Source organism: Herpailurus yagouaroundi, unplaced genomic scaffold (genome assembly GCF_014898765.1).
Source record: "Herpailurus yagouaroundi ecotype Mexico unplaced genomic scaffold, PumYag 186, whole genome shotgun sequence".
In the NCBI taxonomy this organism is placed as follows: domain Eukaryota; kingdom Metazoa; phylum Chordata; class Mammalia; order Carnivora; family Felidae; genus Herpailurus; species Herpailurus yagouaroundi.
In genome coordinates, this window is record NW_024412417.1 from 3742499 (window position 1) to 3755772 (window position 13274).

The 13274-nt window shown below is 40.4% G+C and overlaps 1 protein-coding gene across 5 annotated transcripts in view; it reads right to left on the reverse strand.

Annotated features, from left to right (window-relative positions):
- The window catches only part of PIP4P2 (phosphatidylinositol-4,5-bisphosphate 4-phosphatase 2), a 56059-nt gene that overhangs the window by 30323 nt on the left and 12462 nt on the right, over positions 1-13274 (reverse strand). For all 5 annotated transcript variants that reach the window (XM_040493953.1, XM_040493949.1, XM_040493950.1 and 2 more), the window contains one exon: positions 3461-3609. In XM_040493953.1, coding sequence (XP_040349887.1) covers positions 3461-3609 — 149 coding nt within the window. The remainder of the gene's footprint in view (positions 1-3460; positions 3610-13274) is intronic.

Below are 13274 nucleotides of genomic sequence, written 5' to 3' on the forward strand. Positions count from 1 at the left end.
AAAGAAAGAAAGAAAGAAAGAAAGAAAGAAAGAAAGAAAGAAAGAAAGAAAGAAAAGATTATTTATTTAAAGAGAGAAAGTGAATGTGACAAAATATTAACACATTTGGGGAATGTGGGTACAGAATGTGTGGGAATTCTCTGTACATAATATGTACTATTATTTTTGTAACATAATTTCAAATCTGTGACATTTCAAAAAAAGATTTAAAAATTTAAGGAAACAACCTTGTTAGAAATATATAAAAATTAACAATAAGTCATCAATAATTTATTAAGCTATATTACAGATAAAATCTGAAAATCTGAATATCCCAAAGTTATAAACATCCAGAATGTGTTACTATTCAATCTAAAATATCAAGAAAACCAGGGGTGCCTGGGTGGTTCAGTCAGTTAAGCATCCAAATTCAGCTCAGGTCATAATCTCATGGTTTGTGAGTTCGAGCCCCACGTCAGGCTCTGCGCTGACAGCTCAGAACCTGGAGCCTGCTTCCGATTCTGTGTCTCCCCTTGTCTCTGCCCCTCCCCATGCTCATGTTCTGTCTCTCTCTGTTTCTCAATAATAAATAAACATTAAAAAAATTTAAATATCAAGAAAACCAGAACTTGGGTTAATTTATCTATACATCCAAATTCTACCATTAAATAAACATGTACTTGGCAAATGACAAGTTTTTCTTAAAATTTTTTTAATGTTTATTTTTTGAGAGAGAGAGATAGAGCATGAACAAAGGAGGAGCAGAGAGAGGGGGAGACACAGAGAGAGGGAGATCTGAAGCAGGTTCCAGGCTCTGAGCTGTCACGACAGCATAGAACCCAATGCAGGGCTCGAACTCAAGGACCGCAAGATCATGACCTGAGCTGAAGTTGGCCACTTAACTGACTGAGCCACCCAAAGGCCCCTACCAGGTTTTTTTATATTTTATTCCCACCTTACCTGTAGACCCCAGTTCCCTCGTTTACAAAACAAGGCAACTGAATTAGACAATTTTAAGCACTAGTCCTTAGTGCCAGCTTGTGGCTTGTCACGGGGACACGGGGGTGACACTGTCCTGGTGCATAAGTTTTAGAATTCTTACTTAGCAAAATGAACTTGTATGTGCCAGATGCAGTGCTGGGCACTTTGCCTCTGTAATCCCAAGAGCAACCCTATTAGGTAAGTATTATTATTTTACCACTCTACATGAGGAAACCACAGTGTGGAAAAGATAAATCCCAAGGATAGATAGCTCTCAAGTGGCAGAGCTAGGATTCAAACCCCAGTCCCTCTAGTCCGTCAGCCTCCAGATCTCACACTCCTTAATCAATCACTCAGCCAATTAGTTCCGCTCTTCCTCCAGGACTTCTCAACTTTTCCATTACCTTGCCCTAGAAATTGCTTCTCCCTTAGCTTTAAATTCTGTAGTCTCTAAGTCTTGTTAAAATTTGTCCATATTTTCTCTCCTCCCACTTTTTACTTCCTTTCCCAATTCTAGCTACCGAAAGAAGGACTTATGTTAGCCTGGTTTTGTTTTGTTGTTTCATTTTTTGAATCTCCTCAGGAATATCAGGTTCCTATCAGAGGTGGCTGCCCAGGAGAACAGACACACTGATACCCTGTTTTAGGTGACATGAGGAGAATGAACCACAGTGAAACTGAGCAGGGGATAGTGACAGTGAATAGAAGGAGTGGCTCTGTTGGACTCTGGTCCGTTTGTCCGTTCTTTTTAACCTAGAATTTCTCCAGAGAAGCTGCTGGCTGCCTAATACCTCTTCATTCATAAATTTAAGATCAAGTTACATTGCCAACATTGGGAAGTCATCTCTTAAAGCACTCCTCACACACACTTTCCCCTCCTTTTCCTCCCCTGTAGTATGACTGACTCCACACAAGGCAATCTAATTAGATACTACTCATTTTCTCCAGGATACTGACAATTATTTACATTACTTAACAGGAGCAATAATGATACAAAAATGTCAGCACGATTTTCCTTATGTCCAGAAGTAGTTTATTTGTACCCAAATCCTACTGTTCTGGTATCATGAACTCCTCACTTCTAAGTAGCCAGACTGAGGCTGTTGACGAAACCCATAGTCTGCTCTGTTTACTTCCAAGGGTAAATATAAAGCTCTAAAACTTTTTTTCTACTCATTAAAGAACAAAAGTTTGTGTCAGTGGTGGCATAGGAGAAAGAAATCAACAGGAACATCGAATCCAAAGAAATCTTTAAGGTACTGGTATTTTTTTTTAATTGCCATCTATGTCTAACAACTCTTAATTTGGTTGCTAACTCTAAAAGCAGCACGAATGAGGCTGATGGCTAAGTTTGTTAATGGGTGTTTAACTTAAAAAGGAAATAGCAGGTTTTGTAGGCATCACCTCTATTTACACAATAAAGTTTATCCCCAAATGATGTCCCTTATGAAAATATATATTTACAATGAAACATATTGCTTCAAGCCTTAAGGTTTTATTTTATGACTTTTCTATAAAACACATAATGCCCAGCGTGCGTGTTTTATGGTTTACAGAGACACGGTAATCTCTGGCTGACTTTTTTTCAGACTTTTCTAAAAAGGAAAAATATGCAAGTACCAACAATTAAATTAATATTTAATTGCAAACTTTGAGAGAGATTGAAATTTTATTTTTTAGTATAACTTATTGTCAAATTGGATTCCATACAACACCCAGGGCTCATCCCAACAAAGATTGAAATTTTAAAAATAAAGCCTAACCATGAAAGTAGGAATCTATTTAATCTAACCAGTATACACTTTGTCAGTTCATTACTTGAAAGTTTCAAAATTGTACTTAAAAGTTAGTTGCCTTTCTCAAGGTTCATTTAAAAAAAAAACAAACAATATACCCTTCAAGTTTTTTGAACGTTTCACTAAATTACTATCAAGCAAGTAGAATAAAATATCAAGCTATTTATAAACACTTTGGCACAGATATTGATACTACATGCATAATCTTAAACCCAGAAAAACCATACAAACATCCTATAGACATAGAGCAAATTTAAATAATTTTCCACATAGTAAGTACAAAGTCCACATGTGAAGTGAACCTTGGTGTATGTATGTGTGTGTATATATATATATATATATATATATATATATATATCTCCTCATTTTTTTGAAAATCAAAATGGATTTAGTTGTGACGTGGATAGACACTGAGGACAATTGTAAACATCTGTAGAGGGTCAGTCTCATGTTAGAAAGTAAAGAGCCAGATGGCATTATGCTTAAATTCACCATGAAATTTTCATAATGGAATTAACCTTAAATACCTGGGCACATCTTTGTATGATAAAAGAGGAGTAGAGAGAAGAAAGAAAGGATGAGAAAATATGGTTGTATCTCTATCCAGTGCACGTCTACCTTTAAGTAACCTTAGTGGAGTACTTCCTTTAGACAGAAGATGTCAGACAATAATTTATGCTTTATTAATGGAAACCCCCACTTACCGTAGCTTCATTGCAAACTGTGCACTTAACCACATGCTGGTGAAGCTTGCCATCCAAGTTGATGAGAGACTGGCACACGCGGCAGTTAATTACTGGAATACCAGTGGCATCAGGACTGGCGATGGCTGTATATGGAGGGGGGAGTTCCGCTGGAAAGAGCATCAGTCACTGAATCAGGGCCAATGGTATTATGAAGGGTTTGAGCATATAAGCAATAGAAGTAAAGCAGAAACTATAAAAAATGTCCTTACTCTTGTATTTATGTTTTTAAAGCTAGCCACCTTATCCTGGTTTCTGAGCGCAAACACACATGGGCCTACATTGTGAAGGGGAAGAATTCTTAACTCCAATAAAATCCAAATCATGCTTGCCTTGGTCTATCCAAACGATCCAGTTTTCTTTTACTAATCTATACTCAACATACCCACTCTGTTCCCTCATAAGTCACAGAGCTTGTAATAGGAAAGGGATGATTCATGCCTAAAGTAAGAATCTTACAACTAATGATCTGATTACCAAGAAAGAGAAATAGTCAATGAGAGAAAGGTTTAAAATCACTTATGCATACACATAAACTATGCAGTTGCCATGCAGTGTTTATAAAGGGACCACTATACAACTGCTGGCTGTGACAAGAACAAAGTAGTTTTGGTGGCAGTTTAAGGAGACACAAAAGTGAACCTAGGAAAACTGAACTTATCAACATGGAACAAAGCCAGTTGGAATGGAACAATGCTAATTTCAGACACAAAACAAAAATAAAAATACACTTAACATTTTTTTATCTCAAATTTTTAACGTTAAAAACGGGGCGCCTGGGTGGCTCAGTCAGTTAAGTGTCCGACTTCGGCTCAGGTCATGATCTCACAGTTGGTTCATGGGTTCAAGCCCTGCGTCAGGCTCTGTGCTAACAGTCCAGAGCCCGGAGCCTGTTTCAGATTCTGTGTCTCCCTCTCTCTCTGCCTCTCATCTGCTCACGCTCTGCCTCTCTCTCAAAAATATATAAACATTAAAAAAAATTTGTTTTAAATTAAAAAAAAATCTAGGAAATGCGCTTACGTATTTATGGGTAAAAAATACATCTGGAACTTAGTTTAAATGCCCTAAGAAAAAAATGGGTTAATAGATGAAACAAGATTAGCAAAATGTTGATAATGAGTAAAAATATAGTAACATAGAAGGTCATTTTGGTCTATCTACTTTTGTGTGTGTTTGAAAATTCCCAGAATACGTGCACACACACATACCACATACTACACACACACACACACACACACACACACACACACACACACACACAGTTTAAGAGTCCTAAGATTGCCTGATTGGGTAAAGGGTAGTGGCCCAATTTCAGAACTACGCTCATCTAACAGAAGTATATATTTGTTGTAGAAATTTAAGAAAAAGAATATAGATATACTACTCTGGAATGAGATTTCTAAAGGGACTGCCTAACCCCACTCTGCAGCTGCCTCAATTATAGGCATAGGAGGCCCTTTTAAGGAAAGGTAGTATCTTAGGACATCTAGAAAGGCCTACACCTCAACACACGATTCATGTTTGAAGCCCCAGTAAAGAGATCTGATATTTCAAGAGGCTTCTGTGATACCATAAAATACAATCGCAAAAGCTAATCATGAAAAGAGCCATTTTTGAAGTAGAGATTTCTACCCACTGAATTAGATTCTGAACTCTGTGGTATTTTTAAAGCATAGCACACTATGGTATGTTTAAAATCCACATACCAGCACCTGGCATCCTTGAGGTTTATCACATAGATGTTTTTTAACTAGCAAATGGCTAGCAATAAGTGTTATTCATTTAAAGGGTTCATAAGAAGCTGAATTTCTGCAGCAGCCAAGGCTCTGAAAAGGGCCACTTTGAAATGACAATACGTTTCTGGAAGGCTTATGCCAGAACATCGCCAAATACTGAACTTGAAAAAGAAGCTATAGATGTCTTACATTATAAAAATAGCTTTAAGTCTTTGAAAGAATTTGAGGTTGATCCAGAGTGACTTGTAAGGTATTAATCAAGGAAAAAAATGGGTTAAAGGAACAATGAGTCAAATATGCACGCCGCAGCCCTCGCAATTTGCAGATTCTTTTAGCAGCTTTCAATAAAGAAGATATTGTTCTGGGAAACTGAATACATACCTCACTAGAAATGCTAGACAAACTGCCTGGTGCTTAATAATAAATATTGTTCTTCATAATTATTAGCATTATTATTAAAAGCAATTTCCTCTCTTGCCTTTTTCTTGAGTTATAAAGTCACATGAAGCAGTTCTCCCATGATTTCCGGTCTCCATCTTATGCAGTATGACAGAAAAGAAATTCAAAGACAAGAAAATTTCACAGAGGAAACAAGTGTACTGAGGGTGAGGGAGGCAGCTGCACACTGCAGTGCACATAAAAGGCCAGCAAAGCCCACCTACTCCAATAGGGCAAAAGCTTCGCTCAAAGGAATCTAAAAATCCCAGTAGGGGACCTTAAAAAAGCATTTAAAGTACATCACGGTCAACAAACCCCTGTGACTGTTTTCGCTAAGATTTGTACTACGTAATTTTTAACCTGTTGAAAAAAGAAAGCTTCCAATTATGACAAAAAATATGCTTGAATCTCTTGGAGGCTTGAGAAGTAGAAGGAGAGGAAAAGAAGAACAAGTGAGGATCAGAAATTTAAGATGGGAGAGGCTTTCAGCTCCGTGAGGACAGAGGCATATCTGGCTTGTCCGGGACTGATTCACCAGCACCTGCACAGTGCCTGGTCTAGGATAGATGCTCACTGAATATTCACTGTGTGGACAGATGGATGGATGGATGGATGGACGAGTGAATCACTGAAATTTATGAGACACATCTATTTCTCTTGGGAAAACAACACTAAGTATATTACTGCTGCTCTCCTTGAAGAGGACCTGGGGTGCTAACACATGAATAAGCTTCACTAAAAAAAGGGTCTCTTCTACACAGAATACCCTCCAAATCATATACTGACAGAGGTGAGGTAGTCAGGGGCCATTGGCCTGGCCCACCGGCTAGATGGAATCAATCCAAGAGATCAATAGAACGACAGATGCTGCAGCCTAATTGCCTAATTGCTCCACAAAACAGTGCTTCCAGGCTTATTGTCTCAATCTTCTGTCCCTGACCTCAGCCCTAAGCTGACATAGAGATATGTCTTGTACTTTGGCCCCAAGAAAACCTTCACCTCCAACTCCATCTCCTTTTGTAAGGGACTTTTTTTAAAAATTTTTTTAATGTTTATTTATTTCCGAGACAGAGAGAGACAGAGCATGAGTCGGAGAGGGGCACAGAGAGAGGGAGACACAGAATCTGAAGCAGGCTCCAGGCTCTGAGCTGTCAGCAAAGAGCCCGACGCGGGGCTCGAACTCACAAACCGTGAGATCATGACCTGAGCCAAAGTTGGACACTTAACCGACTGAGCCACCCAGGCGCCCCAAGGGACTTTTAACTCCAGAGATAAATTCCACAGTTAGTAAACCCGTAGTAATTGGCAATGTAGATTGTTTGTCCTCTTTTCACTTTAAAAGTCAAGAGATGACAACTATCATACCTATTTCAAATTTCTGCCCTGGATAAAAAGTCCACTGTAATCTCAGAACTCAGGATCATTAGATCTTGAGAGTCACAAAAAGTCTTCATTGTGGAAGAGTCTTGTTACTTGTTTGCTGTTAAGTTTATTTATTTTTGAGAGAGAGAGAGAGAGAGAACACAAGCAGGGGAAGAGCAGAGAGAAAGAGGGAGACAGAATTCGAAGCGCCTCCAGGCTTTGAGCTGTCAGCACAGAGTCCGATGTGGGGCTCGAACCCACGAACCGGGAGATCATGACCTAAGCCGAAGTCAGACACTCAACCAACTAAGCCACCCAGGCACCCAGAAGAGTCTTACTACTTAAACAACGGTCATTTTCTCTATGGGGTTTGCCTAAGTGAAAGATCTTTTTTTTTTTTTCCCTTCCATGTGAACAGTATTTGTTAGACCAGTAGTCCCCAATCCTGAAAACTCTCTCAAAGTTCCAGAGTTGTACCATGTTAGAAAATCAAGCAATATTAGGAATTACACTAATTTCTTCATCTCATGGGAGAGAAAACTGCAGCCTAGAGATTCTAACTTTTGAATAGATTTTTATACAGCCTTCAGAAAAGTCAGGAGCGGACTTCTCTCCCAGAGGTTTCTCCAAGGTAACAGTTGTCTCTTTCGCTCAATCATTTCATACAGGCAGAAAACGTAAGAACTACTGAGGATTCCGTAGAAACACCTAGACAAGAATCAGATCTGAGCTAAAGAGGAAGTAGAGAAGGAGAGGGAAGACAGGGAAAATAAAAAAATAGCACAGAGTATGAAAAAGAATCCATTCATGGCAATAAAAACTTCATAGAAAAACTGAGACTCTTAAGAGAGACGATATCAAAGAATATGGATCACAAGGCACATGTGATGGTCTTCCTGAAACACTCCAAAGGAACCATTATTATTCTGTAAACCCACCGGATGAGCAAGAAAAATATAAAGGATTAAGCCTGGCTGGTTTTTTCCCCTCCTTAGGATCCTTGGGGAGAATATGCATCAGGGAGGGCGTGAGCCTGGCTGGTATGGGTTATCTCTGCTTCTCGGGTAAAATCTCTCCAGTCCAGTTCAGCACCCAGAAAGGGAAGACCAGCTTGTGTTCCTCCCCTCTGTGAAACCAAAGGAATAAAACTATTCCGGGAGACTCTTGGGTTCTTGCAGAGCCATGGATCCATTTGGCTGAAGTCAGAATGGAAGGTAAATGTGCTACTTATTAGGTTACTGACTCTTTGCTCCAAATCTCCCCTTCTCTGCTTTGTCATGCTGGCGCTGGAACTCTGCAAACCACAGCGTGGTTTTGCCAGCTGGCTGCAGGCTGTATTCTGTAAACAGGAGGTGATAAAGGAAGCCTGGATGGTTGGAGGAAGAAGGGACTTGCAGCCCTTTCCTCGGGGGCATGAAGTCTTTCTCCAGAGCTCAGAGGCATCAGCTCCAGCTGGCCCGTGTCTCTCAGAAGTCCTGTTTCATTTCTGCAGGACCCCGCCTCGAAATTATTACATTTTACTAATTCCAATCCCTTCCCTCTGTTCTCTCAGCCCTAGACTCTGTGGTAGGTATTTCCCACGTTCGATGCCTACTTGACACCTCAGAATAGTATTTTCACAACTTCATACCTAATTCAGAATTAAAAATCCATACCTAATTATATTCTCTTCTGTGGTGTCTCTCTTCAGCTATTCATGCCAAGAATAATCCCAGGAAACTGACCCTCAAAAATGGGATTGAAGAAATGGTTTGGTCCTGCCTTGGGCTCAAAAGCTGTGTTGAGCTCCTCTACCAGTGGGACACGGTATGATCCTAATTGGTGGCTTGCAGTGGCATCCAGATGAATCAGATTATCCCTGAAGATGACTGTGATGTTTGTGGCTCCTTCAGTTGACCATTATGGCCGTAACAACTACTATATGGATTGTGATGTGGGATGGATTCCCCTGAATACATTGGGAGCCTTTACAGAAAGAAAACGAGCAGCTCAGGTCTTGAAACTCTCAGCTCAAGTCATGGTCGGAACACTTCTAGCGTAGCCCTGAAAGTATCACCTGTTTCTAATTGTCACAGGGCTTATACTGCTGGAAATCAAACACAAATTTAATTGTGTAGACTGCAAAATTAGAACACCACATGAATTCACAGCCTTACCAAGCTGTCACGTGAAAGCTGGGGCATTGACTGCAAAGGAGTGGACCTCGGAAACACGGAATGGGCCATCTGGTTGTCGCCAAACAGAGCTGAGAATATGAATCCCTGAGTTACTGTGAGCCTCCCTGGTGAGTGGAAAGCAACTCTTCCTCCGAGTCTGAAGAGATGAGCCTTCCTTGACAGGAACACTGCCCCAACCTCCCCTGAAGTAGTTGTCTCACAAGTGGACAGTCATTCTCCTGAAGATGCATTCTCATCTGTTGTTGTCTCAAGACACGTAACGAAGCTCAGATCTCAACATGTTCCAGGAGGTACAAGTAGAAAGCGTGACTCAGGAAGAAGCAGCCTATACATCAAGAGACTTGCAAGGTTTTGAAAATATATACTGCCAGAAACTTGGAGAATATGTGTGGGGGGAAATCCTAAGGGTGTTAAACCAAAGAGGATGGAATATAACACTGAGCTGAGCCAAATTTAATCCTACGGGTGTGCTCGTCAGATGTTCTGGGCTCCATGTTTGTTTTAAGGCTGCAAGTAGCTCTCTATCAGTTTACTTGTCTGTTGGTGAGACTTGGCCTTACCTTTCATGGCACTGTGGTGTCAGAACATCCCTAGCATGGTGCAGGAGAAGAATCAAAAGCTTAGGGAGCTAGGAAGTTGGGGTGAATTTATCATAAGAAATGTGCACGCCCACACCTACTGCATCAGTTTGCTTATTTTCTAAGTCGAACTGCTCCTCCAGGGAAATCCTAGTGTTGTGACTGCGGACGTGTGATAGGAAGCCCCGCTGTAAGTTGTGATGCCAGACAAAGTCAAGAGGCCTTCAGCAATACCCAGGAGAAAAGTAGCAGCCAGTCAGGCACTCTACAGTGGGTTCCCAGGAGTTAGTGAGCATTCAGTGGGTCACAAGCATCCATTATGTACCAGGCACAGTGCTAGATGCCCGTCAGAGACACCATGGGGAATGAGACAGGTTCCAGAGGTCAAAGAGCTCATGTTCTTAACACGGAAAAAGGCAGTGAAACTGAAGTACAACTTGGTGCGGTAAGCGCTCTGATAAGGATGTGCGCGGGGGCTTCTCGAGCACAGAAGAAGGCATCTAAATCTGACTAAGGCAGAGCGAGGGTCAGGGGTGCAGGGTGGGCAGAGGGGAGAGGAGGGTAGCAGTGGACTCACTCTAGCACAATTTGGCTTTCCTCCAATACTGCAACCTTTCTCTATCCTGTTACCATTAACCCCTCCCTCCGCAGCAGCTCTAGAAGAACCACACGTTATTGAGTGTGGTTGTAATATCAGCTTGGAACCAAGATCAATCTGCATCCTAATGCCTCCAGCATTGCTTGGAAGAGTTTATGTGGTGCCCACGGCAGGCCCCAGGCAACGACAAACCAGGCCTTCTTCTACAGCAGCTGATGATGTGTACTGAATTCCACTACGAGCTATTAATCTCTCGTTTTCCTCTCCCTCCGTGGTCTCAGGCGTTCGGGCTGTGTCAGAACACTGCCTCCTAACTGGAGGTGCTGGCAAGAAGTGCCCAGTGACCTGCCAATGACCAATTCCTGGACGACAAAAGCTTTTTGCCCTGATTTCTCTGTTTCTCTTAAGGCAATATTCCTGCCTCATTCTATTACTGCCTCTCATCCGTGGTACTAGTGCTCTCTTCAAGTATTGACAGTGAATAAGCCACATTTGCTTCCTCCACTTGATCAACTACAGTGTCTGTGCTGACTTGTATTTCAAAAAATGCGATTTGTTTCCTGACCTGATTCATTCTCCGTAAATCTACGCAAAAAATCAGACACATATTTGGAGTGAGATGAACCTCCTAAAACCAGTACTTATTTTTTAAGCATACACTAAGTGTATAAAGATATTTAGTGAATAAGTCCCTTAAATTCTAGTGTTCAGATATCTTTACCCCATGGGTTAACTAAATTTCATTTCAAAATACAGAGATTGCTAACGAAAGCCAGAAGTTAATCCAGGAGAGAAAGTTCCTCATTATAGCCAATAGAGGGTATAGCCACTGTATATCACAGCAATCTTCCCATAATGGAATGGAGAGTTTCCTCATTTCTTTCCTAGCTGCATGGTTTTCCAGTCCGTGGCTATCCCAGGCTTGTTTCTGTGGTGGTTTTACAACATTCCTGCAACTTTTGGACACTCCTCCCGTTGAGAGGTAAAGTCTATGTTTCTTCATCTTAAATCCAGGTGGTTTCTAACTGCTCTTACCAATACAGCATGGCAGAAAGTGACACTATATTTGACTTCTGAGACTAGGTCATAAAAGACCGTATGGCTTCCACTTAGGTCATCTTGTATTCAGGCATGTCTAATAGTTTTAGTAATAACCTACATCTTCATTTAGGACTGGTAGCAAATACAAACACCCTTTTGTTGAGCATGGCAAAGTATTCTGTACAGAGAACCAACAGAACCGGATCCCTGAATTCTGTAAATCTGAAAATGGTTTTCTTAGAAATTTTTGAAATAGTTTTGTATTAATTGGTAGAATTCATACAGCTCAGTAGATATCAGTGTTTTTTAGGGAAACATCCTATGGCCTAAGAGTAATAACAACTCGGGTGTTTATGAAAGTCTTCTCACCTTAAATCTACTCACTATTCTCACCCTGTGTTTCTTTTCTTTTGGACTGTGAATCTTAGCACTTTAATCTCTAACACTATAAGATTTCATCTTATAACATACCTTCCCCCAAATTCTCCCTCTGTAGAAACCACATGTTCAAATGTTGAACAATTAGAAACTTTCTTATACACTGTTTTCAAATCCCTATTATGAATCTACCAAGCTTAAATATTTCAACTTGGAAGAAGGATTTTGCCATTACCTTTAGAAATAGACGCTTTGATAGAATGCCCTAACCGTCATGTGGCACATACAAATACTTTCTACAGAATAATATATTGCACGTTAGTTGGACTTCCAATGCTTAAAAGAGCTATGTAATACTCTTTAATACAATATCTTTCCAATTTTCAGAGAGTAATAGAGTAGGAACTTAAGTGAAAGAGGGACATTGGAAGTGAAAGAGTGAGATAAGATAACCACCTATATTTCAAAGTTATAGATCTATTCTCGTAGGTGTATCCAGATTGCTTACCAAGAACAACTGTGTCATAGAAAAGCAAAGCAAAAGGAAATATACTAAACCACGCCTTCTCATTTAGGAAACTGAGGCACAGAGATGTCAAATAACTATTCTCAGGTCAGCAGCTAGCCACTGGCAGAAAGAACTCAAGCATCAAGTCCCACAGGCTAAACCATACCTGGTAGTGAGATCATCTCTGACATTATAAAGGGATTTAGATATCCAGTGCTTGAGAAACTGACCTGAAGGCCAGGAAGAGAAGCCATGCTTTCCATTCCTTTGTCACATTGTTTTTAGTCTTACGGGAAAAAAAAAAAATTCACTTTACGACAGCAATCAGGAAAAGGAAAGAATCTGGAAAAGTGCCAAAGCAACACAAACGCTAATACATTCCCCCCACCCCCAAAAGTAGAGAAGTCCTCTCAAAAGAACAGAAAACAACAGGAAGAATGTATTCCCTTTTAAGAGCTAATAGAGGGATATCCCTCCCAGTGTATACAACATCTCCTCATCCTTACAAAACTGAAACACAAAACAGCTGAGCACAAAACTATATCCAATGTTGTCTGCTTTTCCCCATTTGGATCACTTCCCAGATAGTTGCTTATTGCCCTCTAAGATAGTTAATGAACATCCATCTGGCTAACTCGCCTCTCTAACATCTGTATTCGTCTGGCTAACATCTGTATCCATCTGCCAATCTTTCAAGATTTTAACAATGTTATACCCTAAACATTTGACATTCCTGAAAACCATATGCAAAGTCCTTGGAAATGAATGGGAAATTCACAGCATCACCTCTCACCACAGTGATGTGTTATCATACAGATGATAAATAATTGCTGAATGAAATTTACTCTTTAGCCCTGATGTGTCCTCATATCCCAGACTTGCTCATCCACTGCCTACTCGACACCCCCAACTGAGTGAGGAGTGAAGGTATTTCAAACTCAATGCTTCTAAAACAGAGT